Source organism: Stegodyphus dumicola, chromosome 5, assembly GCF_044657685.1.
Source record: "Stegodyphus dumicola isolate Sdum_Otavi_A_Nest chromosome 5, ASM4465768v1".
Taxonomy (NCBI): Eukaryota; Metazoa; Arthropoda; class Arachnida; order Araneae; family Eresidae; genus Stegodyphus; species Stegodyphus dumicola.
Genome location: NC_140772.1, coordinates 162,539,615 through 162,555,416, shown reverse-complemented (window position 1 = coordinate 162,555,416; position 15,802 = coordinate 162,539,615). Strand labels below are relative to the sequence as shown.

The 15,802-nt window shown below is 33.4% G+C and overlaps 1 protein-coding gene across 8 annotated transcripts in view; it reads left to right on the top strand.

Moving 5' to 3' along the window:
• Positions 1 to 15,802, top strand: part of by (focal adhesion protein tensin) — a 699,237-nt gene that overhangs the window by 459,380 nt on the left and 224,055 nt on the right. Inside the window, exon 1 of one of the 8 annotated variants that reach the window (XM_035360253.2) lies at positions 13,160 to 14,439. The exons of the other annotated variants lie outside the window; for them this stretch is intronic. Within the exon in view, the coding sequence (XP_035216144.2) occupies positions 14,335 to 14,439 (105 nt within the window). The 5' untranslated portion in view covers positions 13,160 to 14,334. Of the gene's footprint in view, positions 1 to 13,159; positions 14,440 to 15,802 lie in introns of those variants that run through there. 8 annotated transcript variants of the gene reach the window in all.

Sequence of the window (15,802 nt, the reverse complement as noted above, 5' to 3'; positions counted from 1 at the left end):
AATCACTTATTTTCGAGAATAACCGATTAGCTCCTTTTCTGAAACAAAGAAAGTTTCATTTTTTATTTTGTTATTTACCTTTCATCAAATTATATTACATAGGTGAGGGAGGTAATGTTTATCGGTCCAAAAATTTAATAGTAAGTTTTCAGTGAATAAGCATGAATTAGGGTCTCCACAACACGTTTTTGCTATTTTTACTATGTAAGAGACATTAGGTATTTTTTGGAAGCAGGCAAGATGAAAAATGAGCAAACGCCTTCGCCGGGAATCGAACCACGGACCTCTGGAATACCGACCCAGCGTGCAGACCATTGCACCACGAAGGCACGCTAGGAAAGCGGGAGAAATACCTTATCTACCCGTCTTGGAGTTGCACAATAAAGCCGACACTCGGGCTTGAACTTGAGAGACTAAAGAGCTAAACTAAACTAATCTTAGTTAAAAAGATATAGCCGAAGCTATCAAACTTTTAACGGAGTTGGCCCCTTAACGCTAATTGACTGCGAAGCTATCAAGGGCCTAAAGTACGACCGAGCGTAATAATAGCTTAAGAGAGAGTAGCCTAAAAAGGCGGACGCGTGCTAGCCAGAATCCCTGGTTCTCTCTAAGACAGTAGAACTTCGCGGTTAAGTACCGCTCTTCCTCAATTTGCATTCAAACTGGATTCTAAAAATACTTTCTGACCGGAAGTTGAAATTCAGAAATGATAGGAAAGGAAGTTTAACTCAAAATTTAACTGTTAGATAACTTAACATAATATTACAACTATATAGCTCTTTACTTGACGCTCTGAACTGATTTTCGTAAAACAAATATAATATAATCCAAAACGTATTTAAAACTCACGTATGCGTGTACGATGCATATACAATCAAGCTTGAGAATAACATATTTTTAGATTTTGATTATATATGATAAACCGAATGGGTCAGTTTACTTGGAACTCTTAATAGAGCATAAAATCACAGTAATAAGAGTTTCATCTAAAATTATGCTGCATATATTAACATTATTTCTATTACATAGCTAGACATGCTATTTATTTATATTAGACCACCGAAAAGAATGACAGCATTTTATTTCCAGAACGTTTCCTTAAAAGGTATTGTAAGGCAGTCATGCTGCCAAAAAATGCATTTGTTATTCTCTTGCACTGTTGATGACGACGAGCCGCGCGAATAAATAGAAAAATCGAAAACACCCATTGCTTTACCTTCTTACTGGTCCCGGAAAGCAAGGTAGTCGCACTTTAGCTTTTAATTCCAAAAACTAGGAAGCATAGTTTTCTGATGTCGAAATATCACGAGGCGATATGTCTCAGATCAAAATGAATTTAGATTTGTTGATAGTATAGAAATAACACATAAGAAAATTAATGCTCTGGTATTCGTTTTAAAGTATTTATTTTAAATATTTTATGAACACTGATTTTTTTAAAAATTAAAATCCAATTAAATTGTTATTCAACTGCCCAATCAAGTAAGAGTTTATAATAAAAAGCGCAGACATTTGATTATATTGATATAAATAACGAAAAATTACACATATCCAAATATACCTAATAAATTATAATCCAAAAATTTGTATTACAGACTTTTCTACTTATTAGAACAATAGACTGGATTTTGTTCACAAGCGGCACTTTAAAGCTTGCTGTCATTTAAGACATGGTTTGCGCTTACTACGTCGGATTTTTTGATTAATAAACTGTCGACTTTTCTTAAATTTTTCTTGTGGTATACGGTAATCAAACCTCTACGGGTAGAGATGCTTTTGTGGAAGACTTTCAAAACTGGCTCGTATACGAGTTACACATGGCGGAAACCACGAAAACGCCCGTGCAGCCAGCCCGTTCGCGGGATTTGATCTCGGACCGAACTACCAGAGTTCCGCTCGACCGGTGGTGGGCCGCTCATATGGTGGGAGTCAATACCATAAAACCGAGAAACTGGCGTGAAATTGAAAAATGTTTTGATAACATCCAAGGTGCAATATGTTTATGAACTTAATTTCGAAGGATTTATTTTCTAGCTTTAGTTACTGATAATTCAACCTAATAATCCTTTTATTTTTAAAATTTATTGGAAGAATCATGGCGTCTGCGTATCATTTTCCTTTTCTTTTTGCGATAATGTGACTATCATTTTTATAGTAGCTAATGCATTGTTTGCTTATCTTCAAAGTGAATTATTTCTTTGTAGCAATCCGCGTATTTGTTTCGCTTTGATGAGTACAGGATATATCCCGGTTTAACTGCAAATTTAATTTCCGTTAAAAAATGCCATTTTATTTTCCTCTGCCTTTACCATTCTTTCTATACCCTCCCTTCTATGTTAAAGCAGTCATGCAGCTGGGGGCGTTTTTCTTGCTTGGCGTGGATTCGATTGAGCGAGCACGGTCTCACTTGTGAGCAGAGTTAATCTGAAACCCCTAATTGTTTTCCTTAAATTTTTTCACTCTACGATTTTCGTTCACTTTTTCGATTGCGAAGTACTACTTTAATGTATAGTATTAACGGTTATTTTTCTACGATTTGTACAAAATGCTGTTCTGATGGAATGATAATTTTGTCTTTTTTTATATTTATTTCTGAAGCTCACCCTTCAAGATTTGGAACTTTTAAGAATAAAAATTTCTAACTCATCGTTTTATTAAATTGTGTAATTTCAATGAAGTGTTGTAGGATTTACATAATATTTACATACTGCTCAACCGCAAATACTCCTCATTAGTGTTGTGTTAAAATAAATGGATCAACTGGGAAGAAAAGTGCATACCTAAGAACATGCAATGTCGTGACTCTATTAGTTCATTATTGTATTGATAATTAATGTCAGTTAAAACTTTCATGAAATTTTTTTCAAATAATTCTTTTTGTCGTTAATTTATGAATGTTAGACTGTACTAATTAAAATCTAGTTTATGCGGGTTAGAGGGAGCATTAAATTTGAATTTATTGTCATCCTTTCATAGCAATTTTTATGATAATTCGTAAAGATTAATAATGTCCTTTAATAATTAATTATTTATGTTCTTCTTGTTACACTATACTAATTAAAATCTAGTTCATGCGGGTTGGAGGGATCGCACAGAACTTGAATTTGTCATCCATTCATAATAATTTTTATAATAATTCATAATTATTAATTATGTTCTTTAATAATATAGGCTAATTAAAAAATAGCTGGCAGAAATGTAAATGCTACCAGAGATAGAGGAAACCGAAACAAGCAAATTTTATCATGGAATGCGTTTTGAAATCGGACGCTGAGGTGATACTGTGCATTGTTGAACGGTAGGCAAGAACGTGTGCATGGCATAAATTGTCGTTCCCCGTGCCAATTCCGAGCAGTATGCATCGCTTTACGAACACGGAACTCGCGGATTTTCATGTTATCTGCAGGCTTTCAGATTAAATATCTATTGAAAGGAGTTGCAGAGGACTATTTCCGTACAAAATAGGTAGTGACATTTGGTGAGAATAATAACCATCATAACCTTTAGGTTACTTACTACTGTTAAAATACTTTTTTTTCCATTGCATATTGCACTTGGATAAAGTCAGAAAAAATGTTAAAAGTATCATTTTATGTTAATATCTATTTAAAAACGGAGGAAAAATCTTTTTTAGATATTACGAGACAAGTGTATATTTATTAGAAGAATATGTCGCCCATCTGTATGTAGTTAATGTTCCTCATTTAAAGCGAAAACATCGGTTCACCTATAAGTTAGAAAGAGAAACCTTCCCTCAGACGCTATATTTATTCATTTTAATTTCATAAATGCATCGGTTGGATCTCACTTGCATGCTGATTTCAGTAGCTTTATTGATTAATAATTCAAGTATATTTATGATATTCAACTTTTAGTTAAGTAAAAATTACTTTTGGGAGACTTTTCTGCTTTTAGAGACGATTGTCCTCTGGGTACCATGCATGAAATGTAGACGACAATTTTAAAAATTAGAAATGATGTCCCCATGGCCCTTCATTTCTTATTTTTGCTTTTAAACAGCAATGACCTGAAGCTGGAAAGACAAGTTATTCCTTCGAGTCTTTTATTTCACTTGGCTGTGGATTACACTCAAGAGACTACTTTTATTTCCTGAATCGTGTAGTATTTACTCAAAATGTTTTGTGTTTGATTTGGATGATGGCCAAACTCGTAAATTGAACTATTCTGCCATTTCAACTTTATAAGTCGTTACTTTGAAATGAGTCTTGCAAGAAAAAAATAAACTTGTATTTTTAAATAATTTTTCAGTGTTTTTTTTATGTTAAGTCTTTGCCAGATATGGATAACGTTATGTAATCTGAGATGTGTTTTTATCTGCCAAATAGTTTTATGCGCAATAATTCCATTGTTTTTTGTTTTGTTATTGGTACAGAGAGAAATCGTGTAAGCTTCTGAAAATTTCTTCAACTTTTATTAAGTTGACAGTAGTGCCAGCAAGAGTTGTTTATAGTAACTTGTAGAACTAGCTTTCATTTTAGAGCTATGTTTTTTCTATTTAAAATTACATTCCAGAAAACGTTTTTCATTTGCAACATAACATCATTTTGGCTTTCCTCTCTTACTATCTTTAATTTTGGGATTAATTCATTTTTAATTCCTGATTTTTAACTAAGTTCTGTATTCGAAGTGACCTTAAGATTAACTCAGATTTCCTTTAATTTATCCAGTTAACATATTTTATCTAAGTCATCAAGTATATAAAACATGTACATCACGTTGACCGTTTGTAGTTCATCATCTGCCAGTTTTGTGTGTAAGATCTAGGTCGAGTTAAAGACATTTCTGAATTTTTGTAAATATTTCGCAGGGAAAGGGATTTAGAATTATTTAGAGTTCGACGAAGTATTCGAGGGCTGTCTGCCTTTGTGAAAGATTTTCTATGAGAGTTTGACTCATATTAACGTTATACTTGGAAAAAAGACGAAACCTCCCTTGAAGCAAGTTCGCTCGCTCTCCAGCATTAGCTTGAACTACCGTGGTTCAGCGATGTTACCGCTTCGTCGTTGGTAGGCCTCATGTAGAAAGAAAAGTTGCTTGTGTTGAAGGCCGCATCTCATGTATGAGCAGGATGTATCGAAGAAATTCATAATTAAATGGTCTAAATGCCGTAACTTAAACGGAAACTAAGCAAATGTGTTTCTTTTATCGTAAAAGTTGAAGGATGACTGGATGAGTAGTAAATTAGTTTGATTTATTTATTAAATACTGACTTGCTCATGTGTGGTTTACAAAAGAACATTCTAAGCAGGAAAACATCGTCTTGTATTCGGGTTAATACGATACAATTTCTGTATTTTATAATAGATTTTTTTCAGTAGTTCATTATTGCTATAAATTTATTACTGTATATTTTCGCTATAATATACATGATAGTTATAATCTGAATTATTTGCTATCATGAGAACTGATACGATAGGTTAATTTTTCTCTCGGTGGGTTAATTTTCTGTTAACACTAGGTTAATTTTTCTATCGTTTCACTGAGATGATAGGTTAATGTTTCTGCGAAAACACCCACTTTCCGCGCTTACTCTCATTACTTTTCTTAGACTACTTTTTTAATGGCACATGTAATATTTTAAAACCATTTGTAAAATCTTATCGGACAGCTTTGTGATATCGATATTTGTAATATCTTGCAAAATGCTCAAAAGTAATAAATGGCCTAACCAAATACAGTTTTAAATATGGGGAATATGAACATAAAAAAATACGGACCTTCATAGCATTTCGAAATGGTTCAGCCATGATTGTTTACTTTTCATCCTATCTGACTTAGCTAACTGTCGATGCAGGATATTGCACGTGCACACCATTCCCACATAAGCCGAATAATAGCAGAATTTTTGCAGTCGTAGTCATTCAGCACGTGTTTGACAGTGTCAATAAACATGAAAATAAATCATGCGTACGTCAGGCCGAATTTTCTTCTCTCCCCATCCTCTGAGGAGATATGGAAACTAAGGTTTGCTGTTATTTTCGTCCGATCTTATCTTTTCCAACACTTTTTACTAATTTGATTTCATAGATTTTTCGTATCATGTGAGAACTTTCCTAGGCATGCACTGAAATGAGCAAACTGTTTATTTCTTGAGAACTTTTTTTGCGAAGTTTTGCAACTAAAGGATAATAAAGCGATTAGGTATGTGTGCGCGCTTGCAGAGGTACCATGTGCTGTGGAATATCACATGGCGACTGTCTTTTTAACTCTGAAAATAACTAGTATTTTTGAGAACATAAATTAACAGTATTGAATATCATTATTTTTTATGCTGACTAAGACCTTCGTAGTCATCTGCAATCGTGGATAGTTTCACAAGAAATGCTTAATGAATGTAAATCCGTAAATAAATGAAGGCCTGTTCTAATGAAATTCTGTTTCCTACTAACCGTGTCCTTTTCGTAATCATGTATCTAAACGAAGCTACATTCCATTTATTCGAAGAAGCCATTGTTGCTTCTAACTCTGTACATGGTTTATTTTATTTAGTTTTGAAATATAAACTCCTTGAAGTTCGTTAAAAAATCGTAAGATTTCTAGTTCGTGTCCCCAATTTATAAATTTAAACTCTGTTAAGTTGTTAGCTGTTTGAACAATAAAGTAATATTAAACTATTGCCATTCAATGAGGAAAAAGTTCTTTACTTTTAGGTGGATAGTTTTAACATGAAAAAGTGACACTCTGGTTCAAAATTATGGAATCTGATAAAAATTTCACTTATCTCTATAATAAAATACAAATACAAGGGTATTAAAAGGATCTTTATGAAAAATAAATTTATAAGAAGTTTGACTCCCGTACGACAAAAGCTGTTTAATTTAAAAATGTGAAGTTTTTGATGCCATTTTCAACTTGCCTTGAGGGATCGGTTAATTAAGTTAGAATACTTCAAGGAAATAAGTTTAAATGAAGTGCAGCCAAAATGTGCGTAATTTAATAGGCCGTACAAGTCATGTCTTGTCCGCATCAGATTTTTATTATCAACAATATGTGTGAAAATTGACTTGGATATGTTTGTTGGTGGGCTGTTCGCAAAATTCCCCAAATATTTATATTACATTCTGAGAACATAAAGCTTGTAATGTAAAATGTGTTCAAATTGGCGTTTTAAATTTTAATCATGCATTTGGTCCCGGTATTAAATACTAATTTGAAATCACATCGCTAGAATTTTACATTAAAAGAGTGTTTATTATTCCAGAATGTGTTTCTTGATAAATAAATAAATAAACTGATTAAAAAATGGTGCCAGAACACGTCTTAAATTGATCTTCGCTTACATAGAGATTGCTTTATTCGACCATATTAAAACTAAATTCCACAGTTTTATTGAGATATATATTACAATATTTGTTAAATTCCAATCAGCTTGCATATTCGGAGTACTAACTATACTTCTGTCGAAGAGATGACGGCATCCATTTTAATTATCTAAAACAGTCGTTGATATTAGTTCTCGTTGTTTTGATTAACTCCAGGCATTATGTTCGGACATAATTATCTCTTAGTCCTCCGGCTCACGTTTAACTGATTATTTCATCTCATACCCTCTCCCTAGGGAATCATTGGGATTCTTTTTAAAGTAATTGATCATTTCATAAAAATAGGTCATTGGCCGTGACTCGGAGAAATCCTCTTTCCCCCATGTAATTGGCAAATATTATGTGAATTGCCGTTCATCCTGCCAGCGAATTGACGTTTCAGAATGCATGATGTCATAGCGTCCCACCGAAGTTCCGTTTATATTGGGGAACCCTGTTAGGGATGCATGAGGAGACGTTATGAGAGCGGCGGGCTTTTGCGGAAGCAGCTTGAAGCCATATCCTTACCTCCCAGGGGGTGACGAAGAGACTGTCAACATTAAAGGGCCATGACGTCATATCGTATTTCCTTTATTTGCCGATACACTGTGATTTATTGCGTATTTTTGTTTTCATGTGGGGGTACCAAAATCTGAACTACTTTATGACTGCCGCTATGGAGTTACGAGTCTGGTTTGAGCGAGAATTTACGATATAAAAATAAATCTTCTCTGCTGTTGTCAATTTTATCATCTCATTCTCATCGCATACGCTATTAGTTAATGTATATGAATTTTTTGCACCAGTAAACTCTTTTTAAGAATAAATGTGACCTGTTTTGTTAGCCAACATTTTCTCACGTGCTGTTTTTCCCAACCTCCTTGATGGTTAGAGTATTCATGCATGGCAAAACAATCAAGGGCTATCTATATGTTAAATGGTGGGATTCCTTCATGGAGGACTTTACAGAAACTCGCTCGAATTCAAGTTACTCATGGGAAAAGCACAAAAAGCACCCATGCAGCTCGTTCACCTGGGAATGAACAGCTAGTACTCTGCGGTCTTAACCACTCAGGCCACCGATGAGCCGAGCTGTTTGATCATAAGAAGGATATTTTTTATTTTTATAAAATGTACCATTAGTCTATTTTATTGGTATTTTAAAATCGTAATCTCGAAAACGAGTTTCGAGACTAATTTACTATCATGAATCAATTGCAACACGTGGTCATGGTGTACTACCACTTGCACCACGAGAGCACACATGAAGAGAAAGCCAATAATTTCTTATATTCTCCTTCACTTGAAATACGTTTGGGGAAAAGAGACGAGACCCAGTACCACATCCAGATAATAAAAAGTTATCGTTCGCTGCATTTTAGTCAAGTCTCTAGAGACATTGAAGGTTTTCTCTCCTCCCTCAAGAAACATGAAAATGAGTTAACACTTGTCAGGAATCGAACCCCGTGCCTCCCAATGCTAATCGGACATGCGACCAAAATCTGACCAGTTAATTACACCACGAACCAGTGCGACCAGTTAATGCGAACCAGTTAATTACACCACGAAGGAAGGCGATGTGTTTTTACAGAGGATTTGGGATTTTAAAAAACCGGTATTCCAATGGTCCGAAGGTCCGTGTTTCGATTCCCGGCGAAGGCCGGGTTTTCAGTTACTGTGTTTTCAGTTACTGTAATATCAAAATACAGGATTCAGCTTATTGAAAATTTCTTGACAATCGCTTATGAATAAAAACGTCATCCTGATCTGCAGATCATGCGTTACAGTCCAGGAATGATAGTGAACATTTTGATATCTAAAATAAATATTATATAAAATAGTGAAAAAATTTTTTATGATCACTTTTGTTTGCATATCTTTTGTGTTAGTCAGACAACATATACATTTAAGCAATAATTGTTTTTTTATAAAAACATACGTTTTGCATGTATCATGTTCATTACTGAGTATATTCAGCTACTAATTAACTTTAAGAACGTAAATGGTACTCGCCTGCAATAATAATGAATATAGTGTAAGGTATAAAGAACACAGAGGCTTTTGAAATATGTGCCCTAAAGAATTATTACTTTCCTAGTAGACTCCTGTCTATTTTAACCAAGATAGGAGACCCAAAGAAATTTGATAATCAGATTTAAAAAAAACTAATAGACTTCATTATATGTATTTAAATATCCTGTGAAGCAAAGATAATTCTTAAAGGAGGGGGAACTTAATAATGTAATGCAAGGATCCCCAAACATTTTAGCCCGCGGGCCGTATTGGCTCTTTCACGAAGCTTTGAAGACCCAATTCATCATACTGTGGTGATATAATTATGGTGAATAGCATGCACATGTTTTTAAACAAGATTTTTGCGATTGGATCAGTATTGATGTAATAAATAATACGAAGAGATTTGTTTTTAAGACTCATGAAGTTTCATCTACCAAAAATTTCTTAAAACTGTTTAAACCTTTACTAATATTCTTGTCCGCGAATATCACAGATTTCTTCGTTTTTCAATGTAACGTTCCTTTTAAATGGTTTTACCTTCCCCTTGTAAAAATCAATTAACACATTTTGTTTACGTTTTTGTCAGTGCAAATTTTCGGTAGTAGGTATTTCATATTTTGAGCAAGTTTTATGTGGGAGAGAAACTTCAAAATTAAAATAAGTCATAAAATATGCAGAAAAAAATTAAGATGAAAGCAAAATCGCTCCTGGAAATTACTATGAACAAACCTAGAATACGAATAGGAAATTAGATAAAGATTGTAGATACATTAGGTATTTTTTGGAAGAAGGCAAGACGAAAAATGAGCAAACGCCTTCGCCGGGAATCGAAACACGGACCATTGGAATACCCCTTTACTACACTAGGAAGTCAGGAGAAATACCTTATAAGATAACATGGAAATCTTTATTCTCGTAAGTTAAACAATAAGAAATTTTTAATAGAGTGTTACTGTATTTTACTCATTATAAATTTTGAAACTGCATAATGCTTATGATATGCTTTATAAAGAACATGCATGATAGCCAATGTATTTATAGATTGATGGATGTAAAAGCAGTTAATGTGTGTGTTACAGAGTTTATTTTAAATATTATTTAAAAAACGTTTGGCGGTCATGCGCTGATAGCGCTCTGATGGTCTCTGATAGCGCTGGCAGGCAGGATCCAGTCCGCGGGTCGTGGTTTAGAGACCCCTGATGTAATAGACTGTGGCAAAGCACGCGATGGTTTTCAGCCTAAGGAAAAGGATGCCTTCATAGAAGACTTATGAAGGAAAATTGCTCGTATTCACTTCACATATGCAAAAAAACCACTGAGAGCTAGCCTGTTCGCTGGTGTTTGAGGCCGAGTCTAACTACTTGTATTCAGGATTTTACCGTTCAAGCGCTGTGGATCAACCTTGATAATGTATTTTCAGATCAACCTTGATAATGTATTTTCAGATGTACCAGTCAGTTATTTATTTCATTACCATATGAGCCGTTACTATGAACATTTTGTTTGCTTGTTTTATGTTTTTCCGAAATGAATATATTTTGCCGCCATATACAGATAGGATAAAATATTTGGAATGAAAAAATCTGCCAAACTCAGTATCTGAGAGTAGCAATGCAGATGCTTTCTAAAAGATATGTATTATTGCATCAACTCATAACAAAATTTTAACAATGGCCTTATGGTGAGATTGTAACTTTAAACGGCTGTCGAGAAACTGCTCACTCTTATCTCCAGTTTCTTCTTTTTCTTCAAAGATTTTCGGAGTATAAATAATATTTTGAATGAATTCATGTATGAATGATAGTCCAAATTACCCTGAATTACTTTTGAAATGATAATCATCTCTTTCTGCAACTGTTGTCTTCCTTTTTTTTTTTTTTTTTTAGCCTATAATTGCCTTAAGAGCTATTCTATAATGCCCGGTACTCTGCAAATTAAACTTAAGGCTGTGCGCCAGCCAGATCATACTAGAGATGATGAAGTACTTTTTGAACTTACTATAATCTGCTGTAGGGTGTATGATTTATCATCATAATTAAAGCTCATGCTGCCCATTAATCATCTGTACTTTTGAGTACAACTTCCGGATCAGGAAGTTAACTTTTAAACATTTAAGCCTACGTACAGTTTACAGATATTTTCAATGAGCCGTGTTTTATTTTATAAGGCAAATAAATATTTATTATGTTAGAAATGTGTAAGGATTATTTAAATTTTAGAAATGTAATACTGATTTAAAGAAGCAAGTCATTGCGGCCAGATTATTATTTTCGCTGTTCGTAGCATCACCTTATTGGAACATGAAAATAATTCAGTCTCTTAACTTCCTTCAAAAGCATTAAAGTGTATCTAATTTTTCCTCTTAATTTTTTTAGATAATTAAATGCATTTTAAATTTTCGAAATGTAATTTTTTTATTTTATATTATGAGATCTCAGCGGTTAATTTATCAAAACAGATTTACTGGCAGTCATGGTAATACTTTCATCTCCTGGTGTATTCATGCAGCCATTGAGTTGTTTATTGATTATGAAACCATTTTTAGGTTTTAGAATTTTCATGCTGAATATTTTAAATTTAAATTTTAGATTTCTCTTTACTGACAAGTATCCTGATGGTATTTTAGAAACCTATTATAAAGTACCATAGTTGTGCTCCATATTATAAAATACTGGAATAGACAGAATTTTATAGACAGATACTTTTGTTATAAGTCAGAGAACGCATGACTTATAATAAAAGACATGACTTATATAATATATAAATGACTTTATAAATTAGTATATTTATGATCTACTTTTACGTGTACCATTTGCTTAAATTGTGGGTTTTTTAAAAAGTTAGATAAATAAAATATATTATGAAGGTTTGATGGATTTGTATACTTTTGGGAGACCAACAGTGAAAATTATAACATATAGTTTCCTCTGTGTACTTAAGATTTGGTTTTTAAATATTAAATTAAAATTTTTAATGGACTAGAGTTAACAAATTGTTCTAAATTTAGTAAATAGTGGTGTAAATTTTTCAGGCATCAATATCTGAACAATAATCCTAAGCGTGCAGTCATAAAGTTATTTAAAATTGGTGTTATTTTATTTGTAATTAAGTTAGAACCAAGCCGATAAATGAGAAAGTAGCGTCCAGAAAGAGAGAAGGAGCGGTCTTCCTTCTCCTACGAGCAAAGAGGACAGGAACGGAAACTTTCATTTTCAAGAAACTAACTATTTTGCGAAAATTTTGCAGAATATTTTTGCTCTCCTTCCCTAACTCTTCGAAATCAACAGTGTTTCTAGGAGGTTATATCTTGCTTACTCTTATATATACATATATATATATATATATATATAATTTTTTTTTCATATAAATTTCCGTCAGTTGGCTACAGATTCAATGCTTGAACAATCACCAAAGCGCTGTAACGCCAACTTTGGCAATGGATTTCCTTGAACTTCATCGGCAATTGTTTATTGATGGGTTTGAAAGGAAAGGCGGGGAAGGAGTTAGTAATTTTGAAGCTACGTGTAGAAATATGTGATCAAAAAAGAGACTGTAATTGATACCACGTGTACATGATTGCCTTTACGTTTGGCTTCACTAGCGCACGAAAAGATCGGAAAAATTATCAAAATATACCTGATATTTTTTCCTCAGAATAAGCAGCATACTCCTCATAAAAGCATACTCATAAAAAGAAGTAAACGATCCAATTCTTTTAACTTTGACCTTGACGGAATGGAGGTAAGGGAGGAGAGTGGGGGGGGGAGTCCACCGAAAGAAGAGAGAAGCAGACGCACGAGAAGAGAGTTCCGCAAACCGCTGCGCGCATGCTCCCGCGCCGGACACAGTAAGACAGTCGTGTGTGTTTTTCTTTTTCCCGCGCAAGAAATCAGTCAGATACTGGATTGCTGTCGTTCATTCGAAATGAATAGCGCACCGTTCTGTTTTTTTGAATTGTCTTCGTTTGGTGACGGCTTGCCGAGGGTTAAAAAAGGATATATCTGCACATGGATAATGGTGTCGAGAGATGAAGAGGAATGATGAGTAGAGGAACGGCAGTTGCGATGCTGATATTCTGACCCTGTGCAAACGTGGGTGCGAGGGATGTTCTGCGAAAACTGCTCTGTAGCTCCGGCGCGGATATTTGAGAGAACTGTTTGCTGTTCACAGATCCTGAGGCATATGCTTACATTAACAATCATTCATTAATTATTGTGCCTCTTCTTTCATTTGCCTGAACGTTGCTTTTATTAACGTGAATATTCAACAACTTGTAACTGCTCTGAGTAGCAAAATTAATTGTTTTCAGTTTTGTTTCCATCTTTTATCATATTCCAAAAGAAAAAAAAAAAAAAAAAAAACATTGTAATCACAGTGATCCTTTGTATAATTATTTTTAGTTATTAAAACAGGGAGGAAATTTGAAATCCAAGCTTTAATTTTTGGCATCTTATTACGAAGAAAAGAAATTTTGGTTTAAACAACCGTAGAGAATCTCTTGTTAATTTAATTTACTGCCCATTAATATTTTTGTTTTTGTATCGGCTGGATTCCTTTCTCCTATGTAATAAGATTTGCGAGAGTAAAATATCGCTAAAGATAATAACTTGATGAAAAATCTTTTGTTTTGAATCTTTTAATATATCTTTTGTTTTGAATCTTTTAATATTGCTGTGATTTCGTATTCGATAAGAAAAGTGCTTTTTAGGTATTGTTCGTCCTAATAAAACCATGAACATAATATTCTGTGGAATGAACATGAATAATTTAAACAAGTATAGTACAAAAGCTACGAGTTTTAAACATACTGTGCCTTCTGAGAAGGATAACTAAGTCTCAAAATCGATCGTCAGATGTTACATCACTTTCTAGTCTAAAACTGCTGAACTTGGATGTAAATTATGGCAGATATGTACAAAATTGATCTGCAGAATAATTTCGTGTAAAGACTCATTAGCATTTTTGTAAATTTTTACGCCTTTATAAACTTGGAGTCATGGGATGTTTCAAGCGAAAGAAATCAACAGGTCGAGCGTATGTACCTTTGAATTCTACACGAGATGCTTCTCCGAACTGTCGGTGCTCATGTCACAGAAGAAAGGTGAGTTTAGTAGTGTTTTTTTGCCTCCCCTCTTTAATATGATATTTGTTGTGAGCTTGGAGAAAACTTGCGAATGATATTTTTTTAATGTAGTAACATTTATTTTTAACGTTAAAAAGCGGAAAGTAATATTCTATTGAATAAGTTGACATCGTGAGGGAAATTGTTTTTTTCATTTATAGACCATGGAATATAAGTATGTGAAATTCTGACTCCTTAATCATAGGCGACGTATCGCTCCATCCGAAATCTTCCAATAAGGTCTTTTAATTAGATCTTCAGCGTAACAGCTCGTGTAGTAAAGAAAGGTTGTGTTATTTGTGGGATTAACACAAAACAAACTTTAAACTCAAGTATATTAGATTATAAAATGTACAAGACAAAGTCGGCCTGTAAATTTTGGCTCAGACCCTCTACTCGCGCGGACAAGCACGGCTGGCAAAGGCAAAGCAGTTTCAACTATTTTAAAAGCTAGATGAAAATGATAGTGAGACAGCCAAGTTCTCTCTCCTAACTTTCTCTGTTCTTTTACACGTTATAATTTGCATCCTGGTTGGAAACAACGAAAGTAGAAGTGAGAGTACAGCAAAATAATAAGATGAAGTATTAATAAACGTAAAGCAATGCGGAGTAATTAGTTAAGATTAATATTGTGTAAAAGTGTTAACTAAGTATTAATGTCGTTTGATTATATAAACTTTTTTTAATGCATAGGAACCAAATCATAAATTTTGAAGGGAATTTTGTATGCGAGATAAGAAAATTTTGCATTCAAATTTAAGAATTTTTATATTCATTTTTAATTATAAAACGTTTCGTTATGTTTAATACATATGTTGATTTTATTATATTATTTATTAGATTTAATACACGTGTTTATTTTTTATACTTCTTGTATGATTTAGTCCATAGAAGAAGAGAATTTTCTTTGGAATTGATGCTAATATTTTACCAGATTATTAAGAGTACGCCCTCAGTGATTTAATGATTGAATAAAACCACTGAATATTTATACATTCTAAAGAGCTTGGAAAATGACCTGTGCGGAAAATAATTTTCGGAAGAGCATTGAGTGCACTATGCCGCTAAGTAAACTGCTTGCTTCTCTAAAACGATTAAACTGAATAATAGAAGGAATAAATACCGAAGAAAACGATGCTACGGTTAGATACGATTTCATGTAGAAATCTGCCTTAAATTCACATTGGTTATATAGCGTCGACTATTTATCTTCTTAAAGAGAAGGAACCGATAGAATTTTTTTGTGATCTAAGATTGATATTTGAAACTTAGATTCTTGATATTTTAAATTCATCTTATTTACAATCACCCTTAACTGATATTTGATCAAATGTTCTTCAAA